Raw genomic sequence first — 17,500 nt, 5'->3', positions numbered from 1 at the left:
ACCTCCCTCGCCCACACTGCCCCCCTTCTGTTACATATCTATAGAAGATGCAAGCACATTGTTCAACCTTTTGTTCCCACAAGTTCACAAGCTCAAATATGACATAGGAAAAGCCTGCTGCTCTCACTACAGGCCGAGTCTCTTACAGCAGAGGAAACTAAAGTCACTGCTAGCCTGCTAATACATCTGTTTCTCCTTCTCCTCCAGGCACAGGCTGCTGGCTCCTCCCAGCCCTCTCCCGCTCGGCCGATCCCAGTGGCCACCCGCTCGCCGGGCCCCTCCCCTCCCCTGACGCACCCCCACCACGCCCCTCAGGACTCCCTCGCCGGCGTGGGGGGGGATGTGCGCGACGCCTTCGCCCACGGTGAGAGCAGCGAGCGGGGAAGCACCGTGTGACTCAAACACAGCCCTCCTTTGCTTTAACAGCGGGGGGCTTTGACATGCCTGTTGATGCTCTCACTGCACATCTCCACCGCACACGCGTTGTACCGCGGGGGTTCAGACCCGACAGGCTTGCCTGGTCAGAGTAGCGGACGCTCCACTGGGGGTTTCTCTAGACGTTGGAGGTGGAACAGTAGCGGTTTTCCATACTCGTCCCTGGATGTCCATAATGCTCCTCAGTTTCATGCCTGTTGTGAGATTTTACGCCATGTTGCTGGTGTTGAGTGGGGTCGTGGTTGGCACTTTCATCCAATTCATTGGTTGAGGAAATCCTTAGGTTATTTTCTATTAGCCTGTGTGAACATGCCCCTTCTCACCACAGCATTGGCCAAACAGAGACTAGGATAAAGGGGCCAGCTGCAGCCTTGATCTTTCAAACGTTACCTATCCTCGTGTTACTGACACCTGTGCCTTTCTCTGTGGTTGGGCATAGTCCGGATGCTCTCCATTTCCATTCTCACCCTCTTACGCTTTAAGTCGGTCTTCCTCAAAGAATTGCAGAGCCAGCTCCCAGTCTTCCTGTGTGTCCTGCTCTCCCTTCTTCGGCCCGCTAATGCTTTCATTTTATATCTGGAGGAGTTTATTTCGTCTCGGCGAGATGGGTCATCGATCTCGATAAAAAGGATGTCATCGATCTCCTCTCTTTTCTGCCAGACCGCATCTCTGCGAGTCTAGCGTGCCTCTTTTCAGAGAGCTGCTGTCCTCCTTCCAGGGCAGCGCGGCATCAATCAATTGTTTTTCTTGCTCACCGGCCAAATCCCTGCTCTCTGTTCCTTAAATATCCCCCGATCTCAGAGGCAGGCTCTTCTTCTCTCCAGACAGCGTCTCAAGGAGATCCTGGTCGTGCTAGAACACGAGGAAAAGCACATGGAAATGTGCAGAATCATGCACAGAATTGGACATAGAAAATATATCATACAGTCTGCTCTTGTTCCCACGCATCTTCTTATATCATCCAATTCTCTCTGGAAGCCAGAAGCACTGATAGCCTACTTGTTATTTCAGTACAGATGTGATGAGTGCATTACCTGCCAATAAACATTCCCTGATTGGATTGTGCTCACATCGTCCTATATAATCCGATATTGCAGAGTACAATACGATGTGAGAGTTCTAATGTGGACACCATGTGGACAGATAACTAGCTACCAGATGCTAACTACACTCTGAATCAATGAAAATTAAATATACAGATACCGAAACACACAAAGTCATACATAGAGTAGAGGGCATACTTCCGCACCAAAGTATAGTTTCATATTTTATGTGACATTCCTGCAGCTTTCCAACCGAAGCAAGCTCTTCTTTGAGTCGCTTATTCTGAATGACACAAGTGCGATATACAAAACATATTTTGCACCACCAAACCGTGAGACACGAGCCAATGTATTATTCCAGAATATATAATTAAGACACCAGTATGTATTATTCAGCTCATGTCTGACAATACATCCAGAAAAGAGTGTCACCGTGTGTTGAGTCTGTGAAGTATGACGACGGTGAGAGAGTGAACACTAGTGAAGTCTGACAGCAGAACAGCTCAAATCTGGGCCAACCAGGCGTTTCACTTATTTCGCTGCCTATTTGTTTCGGCCAATCATGTGGCTACAGGGGAGGATGCTTAAGCAGGCCATTGGTTAACACAAACAAATGTCTGTAAAGGCTTCAAATCCACACCGTGTAGACTGGCCCCTGTAGATGCACACTAATTAAACTCCCCTTCTGAAGGCTCATCCACTTGCGCTAATGATTCCCTTCAGTATAAATCTCCATAAAAACCAAAGAGGAAACACGGTATAACCCCGCCCCTTTCAGAGCCCAGGCTCTGCCGAGCCCCCCCCCACCCCCCCTCCCATGCTCTGCTATAACAGTCAGCCTGCTGGCTCCCACACCACACGTGTGAACTGCATGTCTTGATGAATGACTCAAGTGACACTGCAATGTGCGGGGCTGCCTATTCATTGTGTCTCCTTGACTCAGGCCCACAGTACGCTGGGATAGGCTCCAGCCCCACGCAACCCTGGCCAGGAAGGAGCTGGTAAAGACCCTGCATGGATGGATGGGTGGATGGATGGGCGAGTTAGTGAGGACTATAAGAAGGCAGTAGCTCAGGAGGGAGAGTGGGTTGGCTGGTAACCGCTAGTTCGATCCCCGGCTCCTCCTAGCTGATTGTCAAGGTGTCCCTGAGCAAGGCACCTAACCCTAACTGCTCCCAACGAGCTGGCTGTCGCCGTGCATGGTTGACTCCGCCGTTGGTGTGTGAATGTGGGGATGAATGGGTGAATATTGTAAAGCGCTTTGGATAAAGGCGTTATATAAATGCATTCCTTTTACCATTTAGGACGAGCACAGGAGAAAGACTGAGTCTGATACAGTCTAGACAGGACTTGTGGCAGGTGGATGATGTATGAGTCATTCTCCCCCCCATGTGTTGCTCTTCTGGTGTTCCCCGTTGTCCTGATTACGTTTTGCTCGTTTCAGGACCCAGACGCAACCTGAGGAACGATCTCCTAGTGGCAGCCGACTCCATCACAACCACCGTATCCTCCCTGGTGAAGGAGCTGCACTCTGGTACGCACACGCACCACACACACACACACACACATATACAGACACACACACACACATATACACATGTACACACACACACACATATACACTCACACACAAACACACACATACACACACACAAACAGACACACACATATACAGACACACACACACACACACACGCACATACATTTACACGCACACACACACACATAAACACACACACACACACAGACACAAACACTCAATATAACACACACACACAGGCAACAAAATTACAAAAAGGACAACAAAATAAATAGACTTCTACATTACATTTAAGTGCATATTTTGTATTTTGATATCTCTGTATTTTGATATTTCACTGACTAGATGAAGGTCGGGAGGAAGAGGAGAGACTGCTGAACGGAAAGGATAGAGGTGTGTGTCTGTGTGGGTGGGTGGGTTTGCATGCGTGTGTGCCTGCGTGCGTGCGTGGGTGCACGTGTGTGTGTGCATGTGTTTGTGTGGGTGCGTTAATCACTTACTGTACCTATATATTTATTTTTGAGATAACTTGTATTTAGCCGCTGTATAACAGTAATCCGGATTGATGCTGATGTTAGTCTAGGTTTCGTTAGCCATGTTGAATCTGTTTGTGGCTCGGGATGTGGGAGGGGTCTTCGCTTAAAGTCCTTCTTACCAGGCCTTCACCGGCAGGAAGTGAAGGAAGCTGGCGTCATTCGATTTCCATGAAGTGGCAATTAATCATATACTTGGTTACCGCCTGATGGCTAATTGTTCTTTGGCTGCTGCTGATGCTGCTGCCTCTTTACCCCATTTGCTTTCCACAATTGCTCCTTTCCTATTTTTTCTGTCTCTCTCCCTCTCTCTCTGTCTTTGAACTCTCTCTCTCTCCCTCTCTCTCTCTCTCCCTCTCTCTCTCTCTCTCTCTCTCTCTCTCTCTCTCTCTCTCTCTCTCTCTCTCTCTCTCTCTCCATTATGTCTAGCAGATTAAGGTGAACACCGGAAGCAAAGTATGCTGTAAGTCATTTATTACACTTAGAACCATTAATGCTGGTCAGTCTACAATTTATTTATCCATGTATTATAAGGGCGTTGTGTGTGTCCCTTTGTTTACGTGTGCATGTTTGATGCTAGTATTTAGTAGGTTAGAGCGAATCCTTTGGATAATAATGTTAATAATATGAAGGCAAATTCTACAGTTAGCTTTATGCATCAATTAGAGAATGTTTTCATCTATTAATTGACTCAATTCCTGGGTTGAATTGAATTTGCTGGTGGGATAACAGAGTTTTCTCTCTTTCAACAGGCCAAGTCACTCTACTGTAAGGTTCACCCACAGCCAAAGAAGAAACGTATATTTATATATACATCATCGGCAGCCAATGGCATTAGTGCTCCACTGCCAATCAACAAATCATGATGCTGGACACCGAATGACTCCCCGCCCCTTCCTTCCCAATTAAGCTCCCACCTACTGATGTGTAACTGTGATTGCGTTGTGTCTCATCACTGTTTTTTGTGGTTTTAGTTTGGCTTTTGGATCTTGATTTGATCGAACACAGCTTATTTGAGGATTCCTAAATCCTGCTGGTTGGTGCTGTAGTCATGCGCTTTGTGTTTAGAAGCTGTCGGTGGCTTGTGTAAGTGAGAGGGAGAGAGGACGGACACATTAAGAGAGGTTTGCTCTGACATTTGAAAAAATTGACGTGTACAGAAAATGTCGAGAGATGTTGTGATGGTGTTGGAAAGAGGGACTCCAAGGACAGAAGGAAATGGGTTCATGGAGAAATGGCTATCAGAGTTTTAAAATGTTTTCTGTAATCGGCACTGTGTGCTCAGTATTTATTGCCTTGCTTTTGATTATGAGTTTGATTTTGACTTTGGACACTTGTGTGTTATTGTGGAGCCGGTGATTTTTGCCTGTTTTGTATGTGCATGTGTGCATGTGTGTGTGTGTGTGTGTGTGTCTGTGTGTGTCTGTGTGTGCCCGCGTAGACTATTGTATGGATGAGACTGCTACCACTGGTTCTGGTGGCCACATTGTTTCATAGGACTACCAATTAGAGGTAACCCCGGTACTAACAGAACAGAACGCGGCCCAGCTTTCTTAGGCAATCTCACTAATCAGATTTAAGATTAGCCTAAAATCTAAAGTCTGATGGGAGATGAGGTCAAATCTGTGTAAACAAGGCTTTGTTTAACCTCAATCTGTTTCAACCAATCATGTTGCTATAGACAGGGGAAATGCACCTTTTAAAATGGAAAGGTTTTCTTCTGTACAATATCTCTGTGCCGTCTCCCCCCAGAAGTTATGCTGTAACACAGTTGGGTGGCTGGATCCCAGATCAGAGGCAGCACTGGATGATGGATTCTTTTTGTATATACTTTGAAATAATAGCTTGAAAGGCCCGTTTTACAAGCAAGCGTGAGGTTGGTCATTATGTGGACCCACCATCTGTGGATGACCCCCCCAGTGGGTGGGGGTGATTGGTCAGACATCTGAGTGGACCCTCAATCCCTATTTTATCTCACACCTGGTTGTAATATAGGCCTCCTCATGGCGAGACAGCATGCGCATACCCACCATGCTCCTCCGTTGAGTCTGTTGAGTTGATCTGTACTTCTCACCACGACAACTGCATGAGTGAGTGTCTTCTAAACATCCCAACAATCAATTATTGGATTGCTCTTCAACCAACTGCTCCCCAGACAAAGGCTATAATGCGTTCGGCTCGCCTGGACGGCAGAAGCCAGGATTCTCCTTGAGGTGTTGTCTATTTTACACCAAATAACCGACTGAATGAATAAACCGGTACGGAAATAATCAGTGAACAAATGACTGAGTTAATGATTTTATGAGTACTTCGGTGTGTGTGTGTGTGTGTGCATGTGAAAGAACCAACCTGACCTAAAGGCCCTGCAGGTCTCCCATGTTAGGCACATTGTCATTTGAAGTGTGGATCGCTGTTTCTTCTATAAATAAATATTATTTCACACCAACCCTTGTTACTGTTCATCCGTCTACTTTATGTTAATCAGGGCCTTCAGAAAGAGCCATAAATTCTCCAACATTTGTTAATTATTTAAAGCTCAAATCAAACTCATTACAAGGCTATAACACAGGTTTTAGTCAAGGCTGAGTCAAATCGTTGGGGGTGTTTTAAATGGGAAAGGCGATTAATATTTTATCAATAATCTCAGAAATTATCAAATGTTGAATTTGTATATTTATGAGATGAGAATATTCTTTATAGATATATTATGATATTCTTTAGCATGAAGTTCTTCTTTCTGACTAACTCGTGTAAACACGTTCCGCTATCCATTGTTATTCTTTGGAGGGAACATGGACTGCTGGAGGCAGAATGCTCTAGTGGAGACGATCTCTTCTCAGTACAATAGCCTCAGCTCAGGTGAAGTGGCACCTGACCTTCTGGGGTCACAACACCATAGATATCCACCCATACGTCGGCGGTGTCAACGAGAGGACAGACCTCAGCTTTGGGGCCCCCAGACACACTCCCCCCTCTCCATGCTGCCTGTTTGGGACCCTTGGGGGGGTGGACGAGGGCAGGATAAGCCAGCAGAGTTTCAGTCAATCTTACCTCCTGCAGGAACCTGCCAGCATTGCCGGCATTCATGCGCAGAGCTTTTCCATCCCTGTCCTATGGGGGGAGTAGAGTGATGACATGCATGTCCTCTTCAAACCCATTGGACGTGCTTTTATTTCTGTTCTTGACAGGCAGCTTTTCTTCGCTCTGGGAGACACTCATTACGTTTTTGAAATTGCCGCATACCTCCCTTCAATTCTCGAGAAACGTTGTGTATGGGGGTATGAAAGCATGAACGTTTATTTATAGTATCTATTAGACATAACTTCCCCATTTATTCTCACTCATTATCAGCGAACAGACATGGCTTGAGAACAGGGGATTTTCAGACCTTTTTTACCCATTTTTGTTACCAATTGAGGTTAGAGGACTCTACTTGTCCTGACCTGTTTTTTATGAAGTTCTTCACTTGACAACCGCACAAGTGAGTCATCTGAGCAGCAGTAGAACTGTAGAGCAAGTCTACCTATTGTGTCTTCATGCTCTTCTACGAACCTAGGCCAAGCGGATTCTTCATGTTCCCTCGCCTGGAGGCAGAAACCAGGATCATCCTGTTTTCACTCTAACCCTAACCCTAAATTACTAAATTGATGAACCAGTGACAGGTATTTAGGGTAACTGAGAGTGTCTGTTCGACCTCACTGCCTTTAGAGGGGTGTGTCCATCCCTCTAAAGGCATCCCTCATTTCCTACTGTCTTTAAGTGCATGTGTGGGTGTTGGTGTGTGTGTGTGTGTGTGAGAGAGAGAGAGAGAGAGAGAGAGAGAGAGAGAGAGAGAGAGAGAGAGAGAGAGAGAGAGAGAGAGAGAGAGAGACATGTGCGGACAAAGAGCTTCCATGTTTGGTGTGTAGTACCTGAAATGAGGATTGCAGTGTCTTTGATCAATAAATATAATTCCACACTGTATAATTGCTCATGTTGTACATTTCATTCTCTGACTCAACATTGACAAATGAGATGGAAATTAGTGAAAAAAGAAAGCTATATAAATTGGTTATTGATTGACTAGAAGGAATTTGATCCCTTACCTCAGAGCTGAGATTTGTTCAAGCACGCAATCGAGGAGATTTCGGAAGGTTTAACGTTTAACTGGGAGTCCCCCTCAGGGGGCGATGGCCAGCAATGGTGGGCTAGCATAGACACTTTCATCTTTTTTTCATTGGTTGCGTGAGTCAAACCTCATCCCAAACTGCTACACCACATTGATGAGCAATTTGACAGCTTCATAGACAACCTTGAATGGTGTCTGCAGCCGTTATTATGATGAGACCCAAACTCATGTCAGAATTAAACATTTTACTTCCGGGTACCAAAAATCCAATACTCCCTATATGCTGCCATGTTTGTGTTGTGTATAAATTATTCCTTAATTAAACACAAATGTATTGAGACTTATGAGCCTTCCAATAAACTAAACTATTGACACAGGCCTCCAAACGCCAGAGTAACAAGGTCAGAGATCAGCCCTATTCAATAATATGCGTCTTGTTGCATTGTGTCTACAAACAAATGAGCCTTCAGGTTAATCGTTCAGGGGATATGGTGGTCATGGCCTTATATGTAAAATAAGGGTGGAGCATTGTAGGCGCACAGTCACACGTGTGCCAAATACACATATACCGAGAGAAAAAAGCGGGCTCTAGGACCCTGCGGAAACTTTCTCCCGGTGTGGCGGCCTCTGCGGCTCGTGTTAGCAGGCCGGCTGGAGAGGAACAGGCGGGGAGCGCGAGCGAGCAACGGAGAGACCCGGTAGGGCGCGAGGGAAAGAGCGAGAGCGACGATCGTCGGGTCCGGGGCCTGGGACGGATATCACGGTAACTATAAACGCCTCTTTTGGCTCGACAATGCATAACGGCACGGTTTATGCCATTACGCGCTCATAATTAACTGCTTGTGCGTTTCCGTAGAGCCGAGCCGGGTTGTGTTTTAAAAAATGATGATGTGCTCGTGAAAACGGAGCGCTTTAATCACGGACATGGCGAGTGAACTTGGGGAGTTCTTTGTACAGTAGGCCCATATAATGAAAGTCAAGGCCACCGGAACCTAGCCACGGTCAACGTGGATGGTTGTACACCGGTGAATATTCAAGTTGTGTGCCGCCACATATCCTTTACCCCCCGCAGGTAAACCCGAGCGCACCGTTTTACCCCCAGACACAGACACATCAAGCGCGCGGAACCGCCGCCGCCACGGCGAGCGCGCGCGCCTACCGGGGTTAACGGGTCCATTCGATCTTAAACGCGTACTCGCGTTTTTTTGTTTTTTTTTACCTGACCCAGTAATCTGTCCTCACCGTGTCCGCCTGCACACACGCACGCACACACATGCGAGACTTGTTTCACCTGCTCTGCTCTCCGCTCGCCGATTTTTATACGCGGAATGTGACCATCCGGTAAGGCCGCGTGCAGGTCTTTCAAATCAAATGTCATATTGCTTCGCGCGACCGTTTCCTCTGCGCAACTTATCCCTCCTCCCACTGGTAAAGGCCTATGCGTGGGCCTCTAATGACGCTATGATTTAAAACAACCGATGGCTTGTGTGCGTTCCAACAATGTTACACCAGGCGGACTTACCATGTGTGTTATATTTGCGTGGGGGAGTGCTTGCCCTACGTTTTTATTTATTTACAATAAAGCATTATAGAAAACACAAAAACCTTTGCCTGTAAAAGGAGAGCCCTAGGTGGAATTGGGGGATATTGTGTATATATTGTCCTTCCTTGAACCGTCTTCTGAAAGTCCTGTGTTATCCATCTCCGCTCCTCATCGGTAGGAGGTGACGTAAGGCCACAGTGTCATATCCTCAGCGAAACGAGAGAGAGCGAGAGAGAGAGACACAGAGAGAGACACAGAGAGAGAGAGAGAGAGGGAGGGAGGGAGGGGGGGAGAGAGAGAGACAGAGAGAGGGAGGGAGGGAGGCAGAGAGCGAGAGAGAGACGGAGGGAGAGAGAGAGGTAGCAAGTTACTAGACGGACGTTGGATTTTGGTATTTTATTTCGTGTTTTTTGGTACCTTGCTGTAACAACACAAGCAGGACGCGTTGTTATAGTCATGTTATAGAATCAATGCTTTTGAGGTCACCTGTTTCTGTGTGCGTGTGCGTGTCAGCATGTTTGTGGGTCGTTGCCTATATGTGTGTGCTTGCATGTGTATGTGTGTCCGTGTGCGTGGGTGTGGTGGGCCACAAGTGCAATCCATCATGCGTGAAGTCTCACACCTGTTTCAACCTGAGGGCGCCTGCGACATATTTTGGATTGGGTTTGCACCTGTGTGTGTGTGTGTGTGTGTGTGTGTGTGTGTGTGTGTGTGTGTGTGTGTCTTCGTGTGGACCAGAGAGAGATGTCAGTAGGTATCGTTTGTGATTTTGTGTGTGTGTGTCTGTGTGCATGCGTCCATGTGTGTCTGATTATGTGTGTGTTTGTGTGCGTGTGTGTGTATGTGTGTGTGCCCCTGCCAGTGTGCATGCATGCATGTGTCTATATGTGTGTGTCTGTGTTTGTGTGTGTGTGTGTGTTTCTGTCCATATGGGTGTGTTTGCCCGTGCGAGTGGCATGCATCTGTGTGTGTGTCTGCCTGTTTGTGTGTGTGGGGTTTTCAAACTTAACCTGGGTGCCTGTTTCTTCGCTCTCTGGTACTCCCTCCCCAGGCAGTGCTGTTGACAGGCGGAAAGTGACAGTGGCTGAATGAAGCCACACCTGGTGCCTGTCCGGGCCTCGTCCATGCTTTACTGTACCTCTTTGTCTCCTTTTGTCTCTCTGCCCCTTCCCTCTCCTTCAAACCGTCACTGATTTGGATTCCTTTATGTCCCCCCCCCAGACCTCCTGCCATGCCGTCCAATAGTCCGACCGCCGACGGGCCAACGCAGACGCCGGAGAACCACAGCTCCACTGACCTGGTGAGAGAGAGAGAGAGAGAGAGAGAGAGAGAGATGCCCTAGGACTCCTTTGCGTGCTGCTGTTCTTTTCCCTGTGGCCTCTCGGCCGCTCCATGCCGTTGCCGTGCGTACAGGCGGCCCGTAGACTGGCGTGGTGCTCTGTCGCTGATGCTGATTGGCTGCATGCAGCATCCACTGCTGTGCAGAATTTGGCTTCTTGCTGCTTCTTATCACGCTTACTGTTATCAAAGGTTCCTTACCACCGCTACTAACCACTACTGCCTCTACTAAGTGGAACTATGTCTGCTACTCAAAGCACCTCTTGTACTACTACAAGCTCTGCTGATGCTACAGTTATGACGTTACTACTTTCAGTGCTCACAATTAATAGTGCAACTCTTTCCCTGTGTAGAAAGAGAGTAGGTGAAATGAAAGCCATTTGTTAAGCGGTGTAAACTCAGAGCGACAGGGACTGGGGAAGTAGAGGGGGGAGGGGGGGGGCAGGGGGCAGTTAAGAAGGAGTCACAAGACAGACTCAAGACATCAAAGTTAAGGGACAGACGTGAGTTCGGCTTGTTAGTTGGCCAGGCCTGAAAACGACACGCGCACACACGTACACACATAATGTCTCTTTTTCTTTCTGTTTCACACACACACACACACACACACACAGACACACACAGACACACACACACACACACTCACTCACTCACAGTATAGTGTGTGTGAAGTATAAGGTGTTTTTTGCATTGCACCTCCAGCAAGTCCGCTGCCCCTCACATTTTAGTGTGTAACTCTTTCCTCATGAGAACCAATATGTATTTGAGCATGTGCAAACACACACACACACACACACAGACACACTCAAACACACACCCATTCATTTTAAACACGCAGATACACTTATTCCCATGTCCACACACACACACACACACACACACACACACACACACACACACACACAAACGCACACACACACACGGCGCGTTAAAAATGGCTCCTTTCATATGCTCCCCGAGATCCCAGGGGCCGGCCTCGTAAATCTGGCAGCAGCCTGAAACCCATTCTGTTGTGGCACTATATAAAAAGCTGCTCAACCTACGTATCTACTTCACTACTGCACAGTCACACGCGCTTAGACACGCGCACACACATGCACATGTCCATAGGCACATGTACGCACACATACTAACAAGACTGTTGGCTATTGGCCAACAACTTTATACCGTTTAACTTCATAACCCCCCCCCCCCCCCCCCCACCCCCCGACACACACACACACACACACACACACTCAGACACACTCAGACTTCTTCTCTGTTGCCTTTGTTGTACTTTCTAACTTCCAAACTTGCTTGCTGACTGACTTCATTCATAAAACGATTATCAAGTAAGCGTGTGCATGTACGTGTGTATCATGGGATTGGGTGAAGGGGTTGGGAGATTCAACGAAACAGGATCCACCATGGTTTATTTAATGACGTCATTAAAAAAGCACCCATCTGATGGATGGCCATCCTCACTTGTGGTTCCACCAACACTATAAAGACAACCCCCCCCCCCATCCCCCCTTCCTCATTTCTATGCACTATAAGGCACACGTTTGCAAGGCAGTATCCATGTTGGCTTTGTTAAGAAAATAAAACGACCACCCTAAAAGCTAATGAACAACAGAACTCAGCTGGGCAGAGAAGGAGAGACAGGAAGAGACAGAGAGAGACAGGGAGAGAACAGCAGAGAAGGAGAGAGGGAGAGACAGGGAGAGACAGGGAGAGACCAGGAGAGACGGGGAGAGACAGGCAGAGAAAGGGAGAGACCACAAGAGACGGGGAGAGACCGGGAGAAACCAGGAGAGACCGGGAGAGACAGGGAGAGACCTGGAGAGACTGGGGAGACCGGGAGAGACCAGGAGAGACAGGGAGAGACAGGTAGAGAAAGGGAGAGACCAAGAGAGACCGGGAGAGACCGGGAGAAACCAGGAGAGACCGGGAGAGACAGGGAGAGACCTGAAGAGACTGGGGAGACCAGGAGAGACCTAGAGAGACAGGGAGAGACCGGGAGAGACAGGGAGAGACTGGGAGAGACTGGGAGAGACCGGGAGAGAGAGGGAGAGCCGGGAGCAGCGATGAAGGAGAAAGGAAAGAGGACAGACTGTCTGCAGCCGCTGGGATCGTTCCCCTTGCCGGCCTACCCTGGTTTGCAGTGCGGTTGCCTAGCAACTGCGGTAGCCTAAAATAACCCGCCAGGAGACAGAAATAGACCAGAGGTATATGGAGATATTCCTGATCGTCTCTATTTGGTTCTGTTTTCTTTGTATAAATAGTGTACATGTGCATGTGTTGGGGGATCCGGGTTGTGTTTTTCATTTAGGAAAGCTAGACATGGGAGCTAGGATGTATTGTGGTATTGCATCTGGTTGTTGTTATACTATATTTTTTTGCATAGTAGCTGTCCTTTGTGTACCAGCAGTGTGTGTGTGTGTGTGTGTGTGTGTGTCTGTGTGTGATTGTGTGACAACACGGGCATATGGACGGCATGCCAGGCGCAGTGCCATCGCCCCCGTGTCCTGATAGCCGGTTGCTAGGTTCCTCCACTGAGGGAAGTGACATCAGGACTGTTTAGTCAGCATTGATATCCCCCCCACCTCCCAACCCCCAGTTGGAGACAGTTGCTAAGCAGTTTTCTGCACCGTAGCAACTGCCTCGCATTGTCATCAGGGACAGAATGAGGGAGAATCCAAGCAGAGGCAAGTGCCCGACAAAGAGCAGTTGTAAACATGGCAGACGAGGATCTGATGACTTAAGGACAACTGTTTCCAGTCTGTGCTACAGAATCGTGGCGGCCAAAAGCCATGCAATGACTGTTTAGCAATACAGCAATTAAGATGCTTATTAGCTTTGATGCATCCATAGTCTGAGGCTTGTTGTGGTGCTGCAGCAGATCAAACAGAGCCCTGAGACGATGTGGCAGCATGGGGGTTTGTGTTTATCCCCATTGCCATAATACACACGCTTTAAGGCATCATGGGTTGTGTTCATTGTAATGAGGGATTCTGCTGACTGGAGCAAAATGACAAACTTTGTCTTATTCTATGAGCTTGTGGTCTCTAACTGAGAGGGTATCACTCAGAAAGAGTCTCATAACTCTCCTTCAAAGCAAAACCAATCAAGGAACGTTTATTGTGGTTGCCATGCCACAATACACCACCGCAGTTTGTTCAAATTCAGCACATAAAGCTTTCTGTTCAGAAAAAAGACTGCATTTCCAATCTATATACATACTTAAGGCCGTATTAGGTTACAAATGTTCCCACACCTCAATTTTGCAACATTAATCGATTGTCTTTTAGTCTGACTGAACGTATTTACGTAAAAATAGTCGACATTATTGTGTGACTTCATGTTGCTTGTTCTTCCACACATCAGAGTGAAGGCGGACTGAACCAAGCCAGTCCGGAGGGGGGCACGCTGGCCAGCCCCACACCCCCTCACAGAGTGGGCCGGCCCGGGAGGAAACGCAAGCAACTTCCTGTGAGTAGCTCTCGTCGTGGGAAGCAGTGGTTCACCTACACCACACAATACACACTCGGATTGATCCAATCGGTTATTCATACACAAACACGCTGCTCATATGCTGTAGTGGACTAAAGGTCGCCATCTCCCAGAAGCAAAGACAGGGTGTTAAGAGCACATAAAAACACAGCGTTAAAAGCCTACCGGGGGAAACAAAACACAAAGCCATTTGGGAACAGACACACAAATAGACAGAGGTGCGGGCAGACCCACGTGTGTGATGGGGTGCAGTCATGGTGAACGAACAATGACGGCAGTACAACTTAGGTTGGCGCTATAAATACAGACTGGGGTCATTAACAGTTGCAAGGCTATGAGTATTTGCGGCGACAATAGCAGGGCGCTTTGTTGCTAGCAACATTAGCGGTGACAGTAATACTCTCAAGCAAGTGCCAGCAGGAAATCAGCTCACTTTGTGCGAAGAAAGAAGTAGCATGATACTCAAGGTCCGTGCCTGCTGCTTTCTCTCACCATACCTCTTTTACAGGCTCACGCTTGCACGCACGCACAAACACACACACACACACGCATGCACGCACGCGCACATACACACACACCCACGCGCACACCCACACACACAGAGTTCAGGAATAGGGCTATTGTGTAGGGCGCAGGGTGGAGCTGTCAGAATGTCACAGTAACTATAGAGGCCAGATAGAGAGTTAGGAGCGGGAGAGAGAGGAGTGTGTGTGTGTGTGTGTGTGTGTGTGTGTGTGTGTGTGTAGGAGGGGGGGCTTAGGGTGGGAGGGGGCGGGGGTTGTAACTTCACTCTCCTCTGTGCCTGTCCTCTCCTCTTATTTGCCTTCCCCACAAGCTACAAATGTATGCACATACACACAGGCTCACACACACACACACACACACACACACATACACACAGGCTCACACACACACACAAACACACACACACACATACACACAGGCTCACACACACAGGCTCACACACACACACAGGCTCACACACAGGCTCACACACAGGCTCACACACAGGCTCACACACATGCACACACACATTCACACACACACACACACACACACCTACACACACGTTGTGCATCAGCGTAGCCATCAGTAATAATGAGGTTCATGTCTAAATTGATTAGCTTAGTTTAAGTATTTCAAGCCTACCTTTTACCCCATTTGCTTTTCTCTCTCTCTCTCTCTCTCTCTCTCTCTCTCTCTGTGGAATACTGGTATCCATATGTGTGTGTGCGTGAATGTGTGTTTGCTTTGGTTAATGTCTAAAACAATTATGATGAAACTGTCAATGCAACACAGATTCACCACATGGAGCTATACGCAGTGGATTATATGCTTATGGCAAATCCAGAAAGATACCGATAATCTGATGTGTAACGACAACCCCCCCCCCCCACACACACACACACACAATTCAACATGAACAAAGATTGTCTCCTTCATTCTGGGTCGAGTCGTAGTGTAGATGTAGTGACAATAGCTGTGTTCGAAATCGTTCCCTATCACGGTTATAGTGCACTATATAGGGTGCTCGTCATTTTGTAGTGCTGTTCGAATTCTCAGTGGTTAATTTCATGAACTATATAGTGCACTTAAAATACCCAAAATTTACAGTTTACATACGATGTTTTGTACATGTTACTGGCGTATACCACAATGCAATGCGGTCGTGTTTTTCCGAAGGTGAAGAAGAAGCTGAATAACCGCGAAAACGAATAGATTTAATGATGGAGTCTCCGGCTTTCGTTTAGAAATGTCAAAAATTTATTTTGGATTTAACATAGAAAATGATACATTCAAAATTATTTTAAAAAAACCTTGATCAAGGAAATTGGACATTCAACATCAAAACAACCTCCAGCTTTCCTCGTGAGCGCCGGTTTGTTGACATGATGTGGGCGCATCTGTCTGCGTCAGACAAATACCCGGCGCATTAACTGACGCAAATGACGTTTAGAAATGTTCAGCGTATAATGTTCAGCGAATAGTGAGTGAGTGAATAGGGAACGATTTCGAACACAGCTAATGTCATTGTACTTTCCCTTCGTTCTGCCAAATGGTAAGAACCCCTAGTTAGATTCATAATATTCACCTGTGTCTCCCTGCCGGGGCCACTCCACGAGGCTGCTTTGAGGCTATGAATAAACTTATTTGCATTATTTGTTAATCTCAGTCATAAATTGCTAATAATGAAACTAAGATGGACCAAGATGGAGGAAATAAAGGGTCTGCAGTCGTTAATGAGGCTAATTGATGCTAACGTAAGCTACCAATGTTTCTAGGGACCATCCGGACATAAAGAGCATAGTGTTAGCTTTTGGTAACAGCATATTTCTCCACTGCCATCCCTCCTCTCTATATTTAAACACCTACGCCATGCTATTAATGCAGAGGGGCGTTTTGTGACTTAATCGTACAAAACGACTCAATGGTTGAATGTGTTTTTAAAGCCACTTGTGAGTGCGAGCTGCAACAGTACCAGCTGTGGAGGCTGAATATTGTGTAGTGGCAAACAGGAAGTGGTCATCGGGGAGACACCGGCACAGAGAAGAAGTGGTGGTTCACAGGTTCAGACGAACATGTCATGTGAACGGAAGAGACGGTGAATGTGTTCTCACCGAGCGACCCACTTTCCACCCTTTCATCTCATTTCATGCCCTTTACTCACGTTTGTGATATCAATTGCTTTCACTTTGCTGTCTTCTCTGCTAGACACAAAGGTGCACACCAAGCTGCCTTTATTTTGGCACAGATGTTCATATATGTGGAATATGTTTGTTTGTGTGTCTGTCTGTGTGGGTGGGTGTGCGCTCAGTTTGTATCAGTGTGTCCTGGCACAGGGAAATCAGGCCCTGCGGCTCTTTTCAACCGGTTATTATGTGTTCTCTGCCCTTTCTACAATGATTTTCTTTCACCTGCTCATTATGGCCGCAGCGAGCTCATTAGTGCTAGCTAGCGCTAGCGTGTGCTCCGCTCACGCCGCCGCAACTCCTTAGCGGTGCCGCTGTAAAACCTGTTGGCAACACGTACTATAAATCCCAGCTCCTGCCTGGGAAGCGTTTAGCATCAATTAAAAAGTGTGCGCTAAAAGCTAATGTGTGTGCTGTCCTAGAGTTCGCAACACTAGCAGGAGGCTGTGTGAATCAAAGCAGAAGCCTGGACCAAACTGAGTTGAAGTGCCCAGCGAAGTACATCCTGAGCACATGGGCCGGGGCGTTTAATGTAGATCAAGGTTAGCCCTCTCTGCATGGGACGGCCCATAGGCTAATGTTGTAAATGACTAGCATCGCTCAGCACTTGTTTCTGTTTTAGGTCCCCCCTTTTAATGAGCCAATATGCATTAACATCATTACAAACCTCCTTTTCATCATGACGGGGCTTGATTGTGTGTGTGTGTGTGTGTGTGTGTGTGTGTCTGTCTCTGTGGGTGTATGAGTGTTTAAGTTTATGCTTGAACTATGGTGTGTT

The 17,500-nt window shown here is 47.3% G+C and overlaps 2 protein-coding genes across 9 annotated transcripts in view; both read left to right on the top strand.

The window, feature by feature from the left end:
• The window catches only part of dtnba (dystrobrevin, beta a), a 27,531-nt gene extending 21,556 nt beyond the window's left edge, over positions 1-5,975 (top strand). For 3 of the 6 annotated variants that reach the window (XR_013812539.1, XR_013812540.1, XR_013812541.1), the window contains 6 exons: positions 208-364; positions 2,422-2,479; positions 2,923-3,012; positions 3,364-3,411; positions 3,984-4,014; positions 4,304-5,975. Coding sequence is in view for 2 of the 6 variants with exons in the window: in XM_079753865.1 (XP_079609991.1) it covers positions 208-364; positions 2,923-3,012; positions 3,364-3,411; positions 3,981-3,988 (303 nt within the window). In the remaining 4 variants the exon portion in view is untranslated. Of the gene's footprint in view, positions 1-207; positions 365-2,421; positions 2,480-2,922; positions 3,013-3,363; positions 3,412-3,980; positions 4,015-4,303 lie in introns of all 6 variants that reach the window. The other 3 variants (XR_013812542.1, XM_079753866.1, XM_079753865.1) reach the window with 3 other exon arrangements.
• Positions 5,976-8,320: 2,345 nt separating this feature from the next.
• The window catches only part of dnmt3aa (DNA (cytosine-5-)-methyltransferase 3 alpha a), a 38,093-nt gene continuing 28,913 nt past the window's right edge, over positions 8,321-17,500 (top strand). For all 3 annotated transcript variants that reach the window (XM_079753776.1, XM_079753777.1, XM_079753775.1), the window contains exons 1-3: positions 8,321-8,422; positions 10,424-10,502; positions 13,907-14,011. In XM_079753776.1, coding sequence (XP_079609902.1) covers positions 10,434-10,502; positions 13,907-14,011 — 174 coding nt within the window. In that variant the 5' untranslated portion in view covers positions 8,321-8,422; positions 10,424-10,433. The remainder of the gene's footprint in view (positions 8,423-10,423; positions 10,503-13,906; positions 14,012-17,500) is intronic.

This window comes from Pollachius pollachius (assembly GCF_949987615.1).
Source record: "Pollachius pollachius genome assembly, chromosome: 16".
Lineage (NCBI taxonomy): Eukaryota > Metazoa > Chordata > Actinopteri > Gadiformes > Gadidae > Pollachius > Pollachius pollachius.
The sequence above is the reverse complement of the archived record's forward strand: the minus strand, read 5'-3'. Positions and strand labels throughout refer to the sequence as shown.